The sequence below is a fragment of the Neofelis nebulosa genome, chromosome 13 (genome assembly GCF_028018385.1).
Source record: "Neofelis nebulosa isolate mNeoNeb1 chromosome 13, mNeoNeb1.pri, whole genome shotgun sequence".
Classification (NCBI taxonomy): Eukaryota; Metazoa; Chordata; class Mammalia; order Carnivora; family Felidae; genus Neofelis; species Neofelis nebulosa.
In genome coordinates this window covers 67,692,206-67,709,615 of record NC_080794.1, presented here as the reverse complement: position 1 = coordinate 67,709,615, position 17,410 = coordinate 67,692,206, and the positions used below count along the sequence as shown (strand labels likewise).

The 17,410-nt window shown below is 45.0% G+C and overlaps 1 protein-coding gene across 3 annotated transcripts in view; it reads right to left on the bottom strand.

Annotated features, from left to right (window-relative positions):
* Positions 1-17,410, bottom strand: part of SORCS3 (sortilin related VPS10 domain containing receptor 3) — a 596,149-nt gene that overhangs the window by 327,903 nt on the left and 250,836 nt on the right. For all 3 annotated transcript variants that reach the window (XM_058697711.1, XM_058697712.1, XM_058697710.1), the window contains exon 3: positions 10,219-10,318. In XM_058697711.1, coding sequence (XP_058553694.1) covers positions 10,219-10,318 — 100 coding nt within the window. The remainder of the gene's footprint in view (positions 1-10,218; positions 10,319-17,410) is intronic.

Sequence of the window (17,410 nt, the reverse complement as noted above, 5' to 3'; positions counted from 1 at the left end):
GTGGCAGTCACTTTTGAGCCAGAGCAATTAGACCATAGCAGGCCTACATTTCCCTATCCACTTAAAGGTTTGTTCTCTAATAGGCACCCGTAGGAGCAAAACCCCTCTCTTGTGGAGGCACAAAGCCTTCAGCATGTTTGTGTTGTACAAAACACATGTCTGTTAAATGCAAGCTTGACCTTGGCACATGCCATTCTGCATGGACCAGAGGACAAGAATGAGCTGACAGTAATGAGTTCTAGAAACCCAGGGACACTTGTCTCCTGCGAGTAGCAGAAGCTATGAGAGGGAACTCAGACCCCACCAGAGCCCCTCCTCTGGGAGGCAAACCTCACATGTGCCTGTTTCTAGAACTAACACACTGCCAGGCTCAGACATCATGCAGGCAATGAGCTATTTGGCCAATGGCTGGAGAAAGGCAAACAGGGAGGAATATGGAATTCACATCAAAAACAGTCAGGACAGGTCAAGGTCATTAAAATAATGCTGATGCCACCATGTCATATAACAGCCTGGAACAACGTCAACTGGAGTAGCTCCCAGCATTTCATACCAATACTCCCATTTAGGAAAGACTAGTAAATATGGCTAGTGTAAATCTCAACTTCCTTAGGGAGTCCACCATTGCTAGATGTATCCTGATGAATCTGTCATTCCTTGTCCTTATCCATGGGAAAGTCGTTGCAGACCCACCAATTACAAGTAACACAGCCTTGGCGTAATTGACATAGAGCTATTTCCTTATCTCACCTGCCTCCTAAAGTGGCTGGGAGGACTGGAGGTTATACAGATGAAGTTATTAAAATGCAACTTAGCTCAGTAGGTACTCAATTAAGGCTAAGATGATTACTGGTAGAAGGAGACTGTACACATATTAACACTTCTACTTTCAATCTAATGGCTTATTGGCTATCTGCAGTTGGAGATTTTATGTCATCACCAAAAGCGTTAGAAAATCAACAGCTATATAAATACAAGCACAATTTACTGTTTTGCCAGGGGCCACAGATCTCTGATGTTCTCACAGCCTCCAAGGAAAGCAAGCCATCTGTTAAATAAATAACTCACTAAGTAAAGAGCAAGTGTTTCCACAAGATTAACCGAAAATCTGCTGGATCTTTCATTGGCTGTCAGTGAACATGGGCAGCTACAGATAATTCAGGCACTGGAGAATCAGAAGATCTTGCATAATGTGAGCTGAGATGAGAATCCAGAGACCACAAGTTTAAACTTTAAGACATATTTAAGAAGGAAGCAAAACCAAAAATTGAATTACAAGGTCATAATGATTCAGAGCACTAGAGCAATAAAGAAACAAATCAGAGAATTTTCATCTAACTGAGTATTTATGTCTAATTGTCATTTTGCCTATGTGGCTGCTTAACAGTAGTTCTGGTAAACTGAATATTCTGGTTAAAAGAAAGCCACCATGTAAGTATTTGAATTGTCGGCATCTAGAGGCTCAGAAGACAATCAAAAACACAATAAAATGAAACAAAATCTAATTTCATCTTCCCTTGGATGATTCAGAAAGCACTTCAGGATCACATAGTCTCCTTATGAATTAATTCCTACTGCCATTTAAAAAAAATAAGTAAATAAATCCATGGCAATAGCCGGTCATTTGTTTTTCCCCAATCTGTGTGAAGAAAATATCTATGCTTTTAACTTTCTGGGCAACAGTACCTCTTAAGTGGGAATTAATTGTGCTTTAATGGCGTTTCTCAGAGAAGACATAGAAAATGGGTCCAACTTTTGTTAAGTGGGAATGAATTCCCATGAGAAACTGCTCCAGAGAGCCTGTGGGGTAGACGGCACCTCTAGGATGAATAAGTGGAGACAGCATCTCTACTCCAGTAGTCTCTCAATCCTAGCTCTCTGTTCTTTCTGACCCCAGCATCTGCTTTCACCAACTTTGTTCCCTGCAGGTCTAAGCACATCTAGGCTGTAGCAGGGAGAGATAAAGAAGTCAGAGGTCAAGAAAAACAGCAAAAGACCAAAGAAGACATTAATAGAAACCCAACAGGAAACAGACTTGACAGGTGACCACCAAAATGGATGCAAACAGGTGTGACCCTCCACATCCCACTTGGGAGAATCCTCATGAGAGGGCTGACCTATCATCTACGTGAAAATATGATTAATTCTGTTGTGGTCATAGGTCAGAGATCAGTGCTGAAGGGCATCTGCTACATGACAAATGACAAACCAGTTCCTGTTTCTCCCAGAGCACACACACCCTGAGATGTAATTCCATCTGACCCCACGTCACTTGTGGGAAGCTTTATACTGCAAGTCATGAGACCAACTGGCAACGGAGCCACCAACCAGCTGAGTGACCTGGGTGGACATTTATCGTCTGTGGGCTCCAGCTTCCTTCTTAATGAAGGGAGAAGGGCAGAGACAGAATTGAGACACATCACTTCTGAATTGATTGGGTCCAGTTTTATCATGTGTCCATCATGGACAGGGCACCAGCTTTAATCGAAGTCACGAAGCAACTGCCCCAAGCTTCCAAGACAAGACTAGACTGTAAATTTTAAAATACTAGGCTGTGACTGCACAGAAAGAAAAGGTGCAAAGTGTGGTCTGGAGAAAAGAAATCCGGACTGAGAATCATGAGTCCTGGCCTCTAACTTGGCTCCTTTTTTCACCCAGTTATGTGGGCTTTTTGGCTTCTGTCTTCCTGTAAACGTCATCTGTAAAATGATTACAGATAAACGATTCTGAACTGAGACTCCACGGACATCTTTGGTCCAGGGGTGAGATTCCAGCTGTTTATAAAATGCTAAAAACTGTTTTCCAGTTTTATGTCAGGGGCAGGTTTTAAGAGAAGAGATCTAGAGTTTTGATCACTTTCACAGAAGCAATGAAGTTCAACAACTGTTAATAACTCTTTGTATAAATAAAATCTATGATCCCTTCAGCTCTAACGTTCAAGAAGTCACATGACAATACTGAAAACTGTGTGAAAGACAGACTCTGGGGAAAAGGAAAGACAAACGGCTCCACTAAAGCCAGCAACGGGTATCTAAACAGCCCTCCTGATGATCATCTGAGTCCTGGCACTTGACTGGTGGGCACAGTCTCAGGTCTGGGGCTCCCTAGCTAGATCGTTGGGTATCCGTCACCAACACTGAACCAGGTGTCACCCATTCTGCTTCCTCCCTCTGCTGGGGCTGTGGAGGCAAAAGTGAGGAGAAGAGGGGGATATGAGTTATCGTGCTAAGGGTTTGAGTCAAAGCTGTTCTGCTTTGAGTAGCATAAACAATCATCACCCCCGCTTGGTCTCCACCAGGTTGGAATCAGAGATCAGGGACATCTGCACAATGGGTTCAAGCTCACCCCTGCACTTATTCTCACTAAAGAAAAGGCTAGAAAACCACTGGGGGAATGCAAATCAGATCACAAGAGATCTTGGCAGTGCCATTTTTGTTGGGAAAACGAATAAAGTTTTACACCATTAGATGGCCAGTGGGACTAAGACAAGCTCTGTTCTCTAGCTTGGAGACCCCTCTTCCGGGTTCCTCTTGCCCTGTTTGCTGCACAGGCAAAAACCCCCACAGATAGAGAAGCTGACAACTATAAATTACCCTTCCTGCTTGCATTCGGCACTCAGATCTTTGGAGAAACGGTCCACTGGTATTAAAAAAATCTCTGATCTACCAAGATCTCTGAGCACCTCTTGGTTTTTCCGCCAGCGTTCCAGCCTGGTTCTGTAACATATTTGGTTCCCTGACCAGGAAACCCAACTGTGCTGACCCATTGTTGCCACTGGTTTGGGAGAACAGCGAGGCGGTGACGGCACAAGGAATCGCAAGGGAGAAGACACGCCCTGCTTGAATTTCGGCAGTGTCCCGCTCAGTTGCCTCAGGCTGGCCCTGCTCTGCCGTTCCGACTCAAGGAGACTTGGCAGGCGAGGATCTGGACCCGACATCGGAACTGGTAAGACTGGGGCCCAATCTAGTGAGGCCCACTCACAAGAGTGGAAGGGGGACCTGATCAGTCCCCAGACACTTCAGTAGTCTCACAGGTAGAAATTCCGTGGGAGGGAATGTAATAACCTCTGGTGTGTATGTGAGTGTGAATGTGCAACTCGGTCTAGCTTGCCTGCCAAGTTCGATTCTGTGGCTCCGTGGGTGGATACCCTTAAGGTCCCCAAAGCCCACAGAGTCTGAATGGGCCCGTCTGAGATTCTGTGGTGAATGGCACAAAGTCTATGGTGGCATCAGAATAGTTTCTAATCATGAGTCACAAAGCTGAGACCGTTACGGCTGAGCGTCACCTAGGTTCCTTCGGGACACGGCCAGACAGGCATCTGACTGATCTCCTCATTAAAGGAAGCACCCCGATCCCTCTGTCTTTGTGACTCTGCCTCACAGGAACATTATGGGGTCAGGACAGAGCAAAGAAGGAGTTTTTGGAAGACTATGAAATTAAGATAACCCCTGGCATGTTAAGGACCCTATGTGAGTTAGAATGGCCCACTTTTGGTGTAGGAGGACCCTGTGAAGGAACCTTGGATGTCCCAATGGTCTGCTGCATCTAGCATGTTGTCTCCAGGGACCCAGGTCACCCTGATCAATTTCCATACATCGACTGGTTGAAATTGCCCAAAATCCTCTGCCTTGGGTGCGATTCATCCATAGCAAGCGGAGTCAGGCAAAGGTTTTAGCCACTTTATCCGGAGACTCACCCAGAGAGCCAAAGAAGCAACCCACTGCTCCCCTAGTGTTTGCAGGAGACACGAAGGAAGATCTCATCCTTCTGCTGCCTTATGACTCACAGGGCTCGCTCCCCCGTCTGTCTCTCCTCCACCACCAATACCACCCATTTCTCCTCCCCTCAGGGACCCGGAGAACCCTCCTCCACAGGGACCAGTGACCAGATTGCATCCTCAGCCAGGTGCAGGCGCTCTCCAGATGTAGGTCCACATCCATGGGTACCAAGAGTCTGTACTCCTGGCGATCAGAGCAGGGGCTGAGAAGCCCATAAATATGCCCAGCAGCAAGGGGATTCCCCCAGGGATTATTATAAGAGAATATGGGAGGCTTACACCCTGTTTGCTCCAGAGGCACAAAAGAGCCAAAACAAAAGGACGGGGAAGGTCTAGCCACCAAAAGCGGGGAGGCCCAGAACCTCCTTAGCAAGGGGTCAATAAGCCTACTGCAAGGGGAAAGGACATTAAAAGAATAAGGGTCCCAACCAGGGAAAGTCCCAGAAACCCAGCCGGTATCAGGAGGAACCTCAAGGGGACCTTATTGGTCTGGCTGAAATAGAATCAGACTAAAAGGGACACTGACTCCCTCTCCCTGTTCCTCTGCCTAATAGATGTGAGGGATTCTCCCTCATTTCCCAGGTTAACAGCTATAATTGGAGCCAACTGTGGTTAGTCTACCTGGGGATGGAGACTTGAAGGAATATTCCCAAGCAGTTGCTGCTTCTGCCTTCCCCTCCCCCTCATGTTTCTGCACCAACTTGGGTGTGGTCCTAGACCACCCTCAGTGCCTCTGGCACCATTGGTTCCTCCTCCCACCCTCCAGGTCAAGGAGCAAAGTGCACCCTCTAGGACCACCCATTTCAGATACCTCCACTGGTGCCCCAGGTGAAAATTGACAATGGGGAAAAATTGATGGACTGTTAAGTGGACGCAGGTGAAACATATTCAGTGTTGAAACTAATTTAAGTTTGTTGGCCCTGTCTTTAAAGTTATCAGCAAAGGTCAAATAAGCTCATGTTATCTCTGTTGCAATTTATTAATGATAGTTAATTTTGTCTGTCTCAAAGTTTTCATGGGTAATTGTTGAGATAACTTTCAAGGTCCTTAGTAACCTGAAACTTTCCAAATAGGATGGAAATGCTAAAGCTTTGATTACTGAACATAGGTTTGTTTTTTTAACTTCATATTGCTGAGAAATTAAGGCTATTTGGACCTATTGGAAAACATGGTTTGTACTTAATTGGTTCATGAATTTACCATCTAAAAAAATTCTCATTGTAAACACCTCTCAGTTGGTTACTAAGTCCTCAATTGGAGACTAAAGTTTCCTAAGAGTTAAAATTCTGCTAAGTGTACTTAAGACTGATGGGAATAAGGAAAGCAACCCTGTATGTAGGAAAGTAGGAGGTATGTAAGAAAGATATAAGGAATGGAAATACATTTTTGTTGAGGGTAGAGGAAAGTAATTTTGTCCTAAATGAGACTGGTTATTTGGAGAGAAATAGCTGTAGGACAAAGTCTGAAGGCAAAGGAAAGTTGTAGAAGGTTGAGATAAGTGGAATTTTAAAAGTACACTGGTATAAGGTTAAAATTCTGCTTTTCTCTTTCCTCAAATGGCAAAGTTTTCCTGGACTGTTGATCTGCTCTTGGTAAGACAATGCAAACAAAGGTTTATTTTCCAGGAAAACCAAAGTTTTATGTGTCATCTTTATCAGGTCTTTGATTACTTAGTTAAAACTTTTCAATGTTAAAGGAGCTAGGTTTCGGTAACAACTATATAATGCCACACACTCACCTTTAGAATCTTTTACTGCCACCTTGGTTAAATAAAGTTTTAAGGTTTGTAATGATCTGTAATCCTATTTAGGATGGACTTATAACTTCCTAAGGTTTTAACAAACTTCCCGGGATTTAAATGGCAAATGAAGTCTTTTGACCAATTAGGCCCTTTTATTTGGGATACTAAGTTACTTGGAAAGGCACTGTCGTACGATGGTAAACCTTAGGTTGTACTGCACAGGTAATGCTGTAACTGCCCAAATATATATGCAATTCCTAAAGTTTTAATGTTTTGGTATAAGGTCATCACTTAATATTCTGATTACTTGAAGTGTTATGTGTCACAGAAATAACCGAATTTCTTTGTCAATTGCATCATAATGAACTCTCATCAGATCTTTAACAATGTCTATTTCTGAGATTTTGTCATTTATAATTGTTCTTATTCTCCCACAAAACGTGTTTCTTCTTCAAGGAGATTTATAAAAAGGACTTTAGAGACAAATACAGGTATTTGACATCTTTAAGATTAATACTAAAATGGGTAAGAATTTCCAGAACTAAAAAGCTGCATTCAAATTGAACAAGAATTAGGAACATGGGATTAAATGAACTAAGGAAGATTATAGTTTTGTGATTCTTGTTGAAAATATTGCTTGTTCTCTGATGTTTTCTCTTCCAGATTAAGGAAACTTTCTCTTAAGATATCTATGACATACAGAAATGTCATAAAATATTCATTTGTAAACTGAAGCATTTATCTTTTCTCTCTACATAACTCCCCTGAAATTCAAAAACTCTCAGTGAGTATTCTTTCTTTCATGGCAATTACAGTTGTTTGCATAAGTTCAATAAGAATCTGTTCATCTTGTAACAGATCACCATTGGAAATACTGGTTATTTTACCAAGGCTTTGACTGGAATGTCATATTTGAGAGTGACATTCATAGACTCAGATATGACCAGACAGCTTTAAGGAACTAAGGTTGGCTTTATGAAACATGGGGCCATAGAGCCCCCTGGAAATGTTGGCCTGATACCTTGCTTACAGAGTTCCCAGCAGCCTCACCAGGTGATGAAAGAAGGTCACTTCCTGGCAGGTGCAGGAACCTCAGGATATCTTGGGGACCTCATAAAGAGGAATTTTCCCAATTGTACAGGTATCGCAGGCCTGTCTGATGGCAAGTATTTGGCTTGGCTTCTGGCCTGGAGAGGCTACTAAAAGTTCAACCAAGAGATTCCTGATAAAAGGTTCCAGCAAAGCAAACTTTGAAAGATCCTCACGATCAATCGCTATTGGTGAGCTTGCATAAATAATTAGGCCAGGATTGTTAAGACTGGACTTGTTCTACAAATGCATTGGTCTCAATTTGGCTATCTCTAGAAAGGCGGGGGAGGGGGGGCTGGTTTAGAGAGAAAATAAAAAGACTATGTTTCAACAATGCACCGTTAAGGATGTTAAATTCTAGTTCTGACTGTCTTTAAATGTTTGTTGTTTGCCTAAACTAGACAATTTGAGGTAAACTTCAGAAAAATTGTCACAGTATTTCGTGTATAGACAATCTTCTGTGCTTGTTATTCTGTGGGGATAGTACTAAGACCCTATGGGCATATGATTATTTAAACAGCTAGAAAACAGGATGGATCTCTACATATGCAAACCATATCTTCCCTAAACCTGATCTGACAGTTACCAGAAACCCGCCCCTTTTGAAGACTTGGAGGTGGACTTTACAGACACACAACCAAATAGAGGACTCAGTTTCGGGTATCACCCCATGGTGATCACTCCAGAGCTAAGAAGGCCAACTCAGAGGAACCCTCAACGTGGCAAAGTGATCCAGATCCAGTCAACCCACCTAAACTGACCCTCAAAAAGACACTGGCCCCTGAGATCTCCAGCCCTGCTCCAGCCACACCCCGGAAGCTGGCTGGCCTGCGCATGGCAAAAGCCTGAGGAATCAACGTGTGGACTGAGCCCAGGGGTTTGGATGCAACTCGGCCAGCCCTTGCCCCTTACTGGTGTCATAGCCCTAATCTTGCTTCTTGCTGTTGGGCTAATAGGGACTGCACCAACAAGCTGGATGTGGAACGGATGGCAGACTCCCTGGTAACCTGACAAAGCCAAACAAACTCCCTGGTAGCAGTGTCCCTCCAAAACAGGCGAGCCCTCCACCTCCTCACTTCAGAAAAAGGAGGGACTTGTGTCTTCCTGGGGCGGGGCGGAATGTTGCTATTTTGTAAACCAATCAGGAATCGTCAGGACTAAGGCTAAGGAACTCGAGGAAAGAATTCAATGTAGACAACAGAAAAATATCAGTCAATGGAGAGTATGGGATCTCACAGACTGGGCATCCTGGCTCCCTGCCCTGGCAGGGCCCCTCCTTTCCTTAATTTTACTTGTGACCATCGGCCCCCATATACTAACTACCCTGGTACGTTTTACTGAAAACACTGTTGCTCGCCAAACTGCAGCAGTATCTTAGCCCTCCGAGGGTACCAACCCCTAGAGCTAAAAAGTGATGCCTAATAAAAGATTTTTAAAAAGGCATCAAAGGGGGGAGTGTTGGGAAAATTAATAAAGTTTTACACTATAAGATGGCCAACGGGACTAAAATAAGCTCTCGTCTCTAGCTTGGAGACCCCTCTTCCGGGTTCTTCTTGCCCTGTTTGCTGCACGTGCAAAAACCCCCACAGATACGGAAGCTGACAACTATAAATTACCATTCCCACTTGCATTCGGGCTCAGATCTTTGGAGAAACGTTCTCCTCTGAGCCCACCGGTGTTAAATAAATATCTGATCCACCAAGATCTCTGAGTGCCACTTGGATTTTCCACCAGCGTTCCAGCCTGGTTCCGTAACATTTTCAGCCTTTTAGAAACACTGAAACAGCCTTTTAGAAAGCTGGTATGTTTATAGGGGCTCGGCCTGCCTAAGTTTCTAAAGAGCAGTGCCTTCCTAGTTGCAGTAAGATCACCTCTTCCCAGAGCCAACATATTACACAGTATTTATTTTCTAAAACCATCCATTATTCCATGGAATCCAGGACCCTTCCTCCCAATGGGTCTCCATGACCAAGGTCTGGCCTTATATGATCTCCTCCACATCCTGGCTATTGAGTCCATTGGAAAGTCAGAGAGCCAAGGGGCCACCGGAGCCAGGTCTGCTCTCTCCTGCCTCAGCAGCTGTTCTAGATCAAGTTGGTGAATCCAGGAACTGCCTCTCCTTCCCTCGGCAGAAACAGACTCCCCGTTTCCAAGGCGCTGTCTGAAAACAGACCAGCAAGAGGGCAACTGTGGAAGAAGCCAATTCAAGAAACAAGCATATCCATCCTCAAATCACAAAGCTGTTACTCACCGCTGTCTGACTTTAGGCTAGAAAATTCATATCTTTGAGCTTCAGTTTCTTCATCTGTAAAATGGGGACAATAATAATGTCTAGCGCGTAGATTCGCTGTGAGCATAAACGAGATAAGGCATCCCTGGCACAGAGGAACACCTTACTAGTTATATAATTTTACTGTTGTTGTTGAAATTACTAGTATTGAGGGAGTTGTTAGAATTATAAGCAGCGTTTGTGATGTTCTCCTTGGGATATCAAGCGGGCCCTCTCTGATTCCACGGCTGTGGGTTTTCTTCTTCACTCCTGGCCCCAGGAAGCCCTACTACAACTCTCCATCCCCAGGGAGCGGTCAGGACCCCTGACCCCTAGTCTTACCTTCCTTTTGTTGGTGGGATTGACGTAGAGATAACTGAGGACAGTCTTCAAACCTACTTTGTCATTCAGCTTCTCATAGGTGGTGCCATAGTCTGTTGATCTGCAGGTAAGAGAGAAACAAAGGGAGAGATGTTTCACCAAATGGGAGATTGTATTCAAAGGGAAGCCAGGCTCTCCGTCAACTCGTACCTTGGTTCCCAAATCACAGGTGTGACTCAGAGATAAAAGGCCCCATTAATTTTAGAAGAGCAATTAGACCACTGCATCTACCTAAACTCAGTCCCCTTTGCTCCCAGCCTTTCTCAGAGACCTCCTTTTCTGCCCTCTGTGAGACTGTGGGTACAGGTTGCTGCTGGGGACTTCCTGCTCCACCTTCAGCCCAGGGACCTTCAGTCCCTCTTGGTGCTGTGCAGGGGCACAAGGAGCTATGTGAAAGGCCAGACAGCCTCCTGAGGTCACTGGAGTCCAGCCAACCTCATGCCCCCTCCACTGAGCCTGAGGCTCGGGACCCTCTGGTGGAAAGAAGCCCATTACGGTCCAGTGGCCAAATCAGGCCGCAGCAGGCAGAGGGTGTGAGCCTTCACAGAGGAGCAATGGTGTGTCAGGGTGAAAAGTCAATGTTGTTGAACTACTGCCAACAGTTCATTATTCCAATTACCCTGTTTGTCCTTTGGGCCTCATTTCCAGGGTTTTGACCTTATACCAAAGCCACAAGTCAGGTCTCAGAGAACAAAGGCAGGCCAAACCACAGGCTCCTTCCTCTCCACCCCACCTTTCCATGGTGGAGGAAGGAGAAGGGGTGCCAAACGGGGAGGCCCCAGGAGCTAGGCTCGCTATCACGCTTTTTACTTCACTTCCCAACTCCACCCCTCACTTGCCCCCCTCCCTCTTCAAACAACCGGTATCATCAGCTCCCCAACTCGTCTTTCCCTCATTGCCTTCCTTGGCTAGATCACGAAACTTCTCCCACCCAGGCTTTAGAAAGTCAGAGGTCAGTTTATTTCCTCTATGGTCACCCAACCTCATGGGTGCCTGCATTCTGTCTCAAATCTCAGATCCCAGCTCTAGCTGGGTGCCTCCCCTAGTAACTGCCTTTTCCTGGATTCTTCATCCACCTTCTCACCAGAATCTGCTCCTGTCCTGGCCTACATCTTATTTTTACAAGCCTAGTAGCCAAGGCTTGTACTATTTGATGACCTTTAAGAATTATCCCCACCCCCATCTAATCTAGCAAATTCCGTGTCCCCACACCCAGCTTGGATGTCCACCCTCACCTCTGTTAAGGCTTCACTAGCCCTCTTCCCAGTCACTTTCATCTCTCTGCACAAGAACAAGCTTCCCCACCCATTACATGCCCAAAGCCCACTGTCCATGCCTCCTTTCGGCTCTTTTGATATTGTTATGTTGAATTTCTTTAAGTTCTGTTTCCCCTAGCACCACATAAGCTCCCGGTGGGCAAGGAACCACAGAGAATGCTACGGTGAGATGAAAGAACACGAACTTTGGGCATAGCAAAATCTCTATTTTATTGCTAGATCCACGGCTCTCTGGTTGCATGACCATGTGCAAGTTACTTAGTCTGCTAGAGCCTCAGGTTTCTCAAATAAAAGATTCAGGGTAATTTAGTCTTACAAGATCTTTGTAAAGATGCAAAAATAGAACACATGGGAAACCTCCCAAAAGGATGTAGGTATAATGAAATGTTAAAAAAATAAAACAAAAATAAAAAGGACATTCACTTCTCCTTTCCCCAAAATGTACAGAACCAGGCTTCACACATCATATACCCTCAGCATGCTTACTGAATAAACAAACATCAGCATTTCAAATCCCTCCCTAGGCTACTGGCTCCACATGGTCAGTGGCTATGGTAACTTTTATAACCAGCCCCCACCTCAAAATGACTTATTTTCTGTCTCCTGTCTACCTTTAAGCACAGGGAATCACGCCTAATCTTTCTCCTTGCCTTTATCTCTTAAACCCAGCTCAGTCTCCAAGTCTTAATGATCCTATCTCCTAAATAACTTGGACCCTTGGTCTTTTCATCCTCACCCCGATGCTGTGGCTCATGCATCATTATTTTTGCAATAGTTCCCCAACTGGATGCTCTTCTTCTAGCCTTCTCCCCCGCCCCATCATCCTCCATGCTGTCATCAGGCTATATTTCAACCTCCCAGCTCTGTCCATCTCATCCCTCGTAGTAATTAACCCACTGCCTACGCACAATGAGTTTGTAGCTTCCAAGCTTAGTCTTGTCAAATTTGGCTTTAATCTTCCTTACTAGACTCATTTCCAGCCATCTGCTCCCTGTCCCTTTCTCTCCAGCCTCACTAAACTTTCCTGAATGTCTTGCATTTTCACTTCCCTCCATTTCTACACATATCATTCCCTTTGCCTGAACTATCCCTGCTCTATTTCTTCTTCTTGGTGCATTCATCTCCAACCCTCAACACCACTATCACCCTCCTTCCAGCTTCCCCACTGGGAAATTAATCAAGATTTCCTTTGTGTTCTCGTATCACCTTGTATATAATTCTATTTTGGCACTTATCCTATGGTTTCAGTCATACTATTTTTATTTCTGGGATCTCTTCCTTGACTGTAAGTCCCTAAGGGAAAAAGCCATTTCTTATAACAGCCCCAATGCCTTGCACCACTTCTGGTGCAAAGCAAGTGCTGAATGTACTGATTTGTGTATTGCTTTGCTTTGCTTTGTCTTTACTTGCAAGAATGAATGTGTGGTCACAAGTTCTTGACCAACTGCTAACATCTGGGAGCAAGTCAAAACATAGCCTGACCTAGAAAACTTCATAAAGTTGGATGTTGGCACAATTGGAAAGGTCTAGCAGCATCTGGTTCCAGGGAAGGACCTACAGTTCACATGCACTAGCATCAAGGTTAAATGATCAATCACTCCAAGCTCCTTTCCTCTCCACAGCAGGGAGGAGACACCTTAATCTCTAGAGGCAGACAGGTGCATACTTTTATTAACCCAAATAAAATATTTTGTAGGATGAATCACTTCTTGATTCTGTACTCTTGAAGGCCTAAAGATAACATGGTGTGGAGAAAGAACATTGAATCTGGAGTCTGGAAATCTAGACTCTAAAGCATACACAAAGTGTTCCCTGGACAAACCAATTCTCTATGCCTGTTAAAGAAAAAAATTACCCAGACACTTGTTAAAATGGTAAGGCAGACTTCATTCAGGGAAATGGCAATAAGTATAGAGACCACTGTGATGGGGTTCTGCAATAGGAAAGAGAGACTGGGATCAACTATAAAAACAACAAAAAGCAAGGAATTTACAGCCAAAGAGAAGGGTGGGAGTCAGTGAATGGATCATTACTAGAAGGTAGAGTAATTCTTTTCTAAACTGACCTGAGAGGATTCTTACTGAAGGCATGCCAGGGTAATCAGACATCACCTAGGGCCTGGTAGGGGATGAGGAATTCAATCAAATATTGTCAAATATTGAGGGGGGGGGGGGTGGATTCTAGCTAAACTGGCTTAGCAGGATTCATGGTGAAACTGGGTAAAAGCTGAACACACCCAAGGACAGGGCCTTGTTAACAAAGCACTCAGAGGGTCCTGACTAGAGTTTGGCAGAGAAGAGGGTCTGTCAAGCCCCATTTTCTCATCATCAAATACAAGAGGTTTTACTCCAATAATCATAAGGCCCCACTTGGACCTTGAATATCTTTATGCCACCAACACAGTGCTTAGCTGTTTTCCAACCAGCAAACTTTCCTCACTCTATACATAGCAAACATCTTACTTTTGTAAAGAGCTGAATTCTCAGGTCCCCCTGCATGACTGACGTCACAACAAACTTCCTTCCAGAATCCAAATGAATCTCATCAAAGGTAGTATGCTTAGCACCACATAGTCCTCTCTTTCTGCCGGCTGCACCACAGATTCACAGGGACTCTGCTCTTCTCCGAGTGGCTGCTTCTCCAAGAGTCGGGACTTTCCAACAAAAGATTCTCCATAGATCAGCTTCCTCTGTGCCTTGGGCATTTTCTGCTCAGGCTGACAGACAGGTGACTTCACCGAAGACACACCTGAAGAAGCCAGGCCGCCTGTGGGACTAAAGGTACCCTGGACTCTGTCCTTTCCAGTGTGGACACTGCACACCACATTGACCACAGAGCTATGGGGACCCCCTTTGCCTGGGGTGAGGAGCAGCTGGGAGAGAGGCCTCCACCCCATTGCCAAAGACAGCTGCACCTGAGGAACTCACTTTTCCAAGAAAGCAGACCATCCTCCACCTTGTCACTTGAGACACCTGCCAGTGGGGCCACGTGGAGGAAACAGGCTCCTTTCTCCTATTTCAAAGCTAGCTTCCCAAATCTTGACACTGTGCTCCCAACACTGAAATGTCCGGAAACCTGGAAACATCACACCTGCCATTTACCATTCTGGAGATCAGAATGCACAGCTACCCTGGAAGGCGACACGTGAGAGGTATAAAGCCACAGGCTATGGGTTTCTGTGCTTCCACTCAGGTTACTGCAGTCTAGCAGACCGTTCTATGTTCTCTCGTTCTTTCTTCCTGCCTTTTTAATGAATTATTTCCAGCACACGGGAAAACACAATGAGATGCCAATCATATGCCCACTACTAGATTTAACAAGTATCTGTGTTCATAAACAACATATCATCTTTTGGAGTATTTTACTTTTACGTAAGCCTTATACAGGATCTATGTTCTGCAGTTTGCTTACTTTGCCCAACATTCAAGTTTTGAGATTTATCCATGGTGGCACATCTAGCCCTAATTCATCCATTTTTCATTTCATTGCTGTAGAGCACTGCAGCGTATGAAGAAACCACTGTCTATCTTTCCAACCACTAATAAATATTTCTGAATTTTTTTCTTTTAAAATTTGCGATAGTAAGCAACGTTTCAGTGAACGTTCTTATACATGGCTTCTCATGCATTTATGAAGAAAGGGAAGAAAATGACATATCCTGATGTGCAGTTACTGCTTCATACTCTATGCATAACTTCTACTTTGCTGGTTATTGACAAATTTTCTCCAAGAAGCCTGTATACACTCCCTTACTCTCCAGTTCCAGCAGCTGAGTCCTTCTTTATTTCCAGGGCCTAAGTCCATAGATCCTGACCAGTCTTGTCCCAGGTATCTCTAATTCTACAGTCCTGAATTCCAGACCATCTGAACTCAGTTAGCATCTGGGGCCCTGGATCCTGGCCACATGGACCCTGATCCTGGTTTTCCAATTTGCACTGCTGTGGGTCACCTGCTCCATGATGCCCAAGCCTGCCCAGGGACCTGCTTATTGTCTAGCTGGGCCTCCCAGCTGCCAAGCACTCACACTACTCCCTAGGTACCCGAAGATGACTGGTAGGCTGGATACCCTCCGTCTTCAACTTCCCAGACACAGACAGTTCTGTGCCAGGACCTGACTCCTAGTGAGCCCCTCAACAACTCAGGAGTTCTTGTCCTATGCTGATAGGCCTTCAGAAGATCTCCATGTGGGCCAGCACATTCCAGGAGAGCATGGCAGCCTGACCTGCCATAACCCTGGGTGTTCACCAGGGATACTCTCTCCATGACAACGTCCAGAGTGCAGTTGAGAATATCATATACTTTTATCCATCCAGCAAGCTCCCACTCCTCTAGTAAGCTTCTGGGGGAGAGGCTGGTGGCAACAAGCATATGGGCTGCTATTTTAAAAGTAAAAGAACATAAAAGAAAAACTTTCAGGCAACGCAGCCAAGTCAGCCTCCCGGTAGAGTGGAACTGTAACTCCACGCCCCCGTTCCAAGGCCACGTTCCTGCCAGAGGTGAGAGGACTCTGGAAGGCACTCTGCCAGTTCTCGCTGGCCCACCAGATGTTCGGGATCAGGTGAGTGCACTGCTTCGCTCGTCCAGGCAGCCGCCTTCCTCCAGTTTACCACCCAGCTCACTAATCAGCCTCCTGCTCCTTCCCTTTCCAAACCTTGCCCCTGACTTCTGCAAAGCAAAGGAGCTGGGAGACCACAAGTCTTTCCCTCCTGGATTCTCTTATCAGTCTCTCTTCCCCTCCATCGGCTCCATTCTCTGGGAGGTCATCTAAATTCAGCAAACAATCACAGGCTCGATTGTTCTCTTTCCTGTTATCAAGTTTAGTTTGTTCCGTTCATTTCTTAACATATACCTACCTATTACCTATTAGGGCACATACTGTGTGCCAGTCAATGGGCTTCGCTTCTCCTTTTGGACACTTACAAGTAGCCCCAGCTCAGGTTAAAACTTTTTTTTTTTTTTTTTTTTTTTTGTAAAAGGGCCAGAGAGTAAATATTTTAGGTTTCCTTGATCTCTGTCCCAACCACTCAACTCTGTACTTTAGCTCCAAAACAGCCAAACACAGCATGTCACCGACTGGGTGTGGCGGTCACAATACAACTGTATTTACAAAAGCAGGGAGCCCATAATGAGGAGGCCCCTGCTCCAGATTATCAAACCATCAGCTTGTACTATCCCCACCACCAGCCTGACTCACTGTCTCTGCTCTAAGACACCTTTCCAAGATTCCCACCAGGGTCACTGATGCCCTAACTCACCCTCCCAGCCCAGCTGCCACATTGGGTCAAAATGCCTACCTGAGCTGGGCATTCATGGTCCACCCCATCTATGTCCCATCCCCCACTCTCCCAGTGATCTGAAGGCTGGCAACTGCCCAGACTTCCCCCTTCTTTGACTCCCAGCTCTTGCACTGATTACATCGTGGAGACTTTCCTACAACTTCAGCCCACACTCTCCTATTCATTTGTATCAAAGGCACCTTGGAGTTCCCTATTTATTCTCTGAATGTGAAATTTGCTTTTTGGCAATTGCTAAGCGCTCCTTAAAAGAAAAATAACAAATGAAATGCCTTTCAAATCTCTGGAAGTGTGGAGCACAGCTCTAAGCAGAGAAAACAAGGAAGGTGGGATCATGGCAAAGATAACTAGATGCAGAGCTTGAAGAACTAGCTGTGTGAGCTCTTTGCTCCTCTAAACCTCAGCTCAGACAATACTGTTGTGGTGTCAATGAAGAGTAGTGAGATACCTAGTCTAGGAGCTGATAAAAGCCCTCGTTCCATAAATGCTTATGGCTGTCATTTTTATGAATGCCCCAGATTGTATTTTCCTCAAGGGCAATCACCTTGTTTTCTTTTCCTTGATTTACACTCCTTACACTTA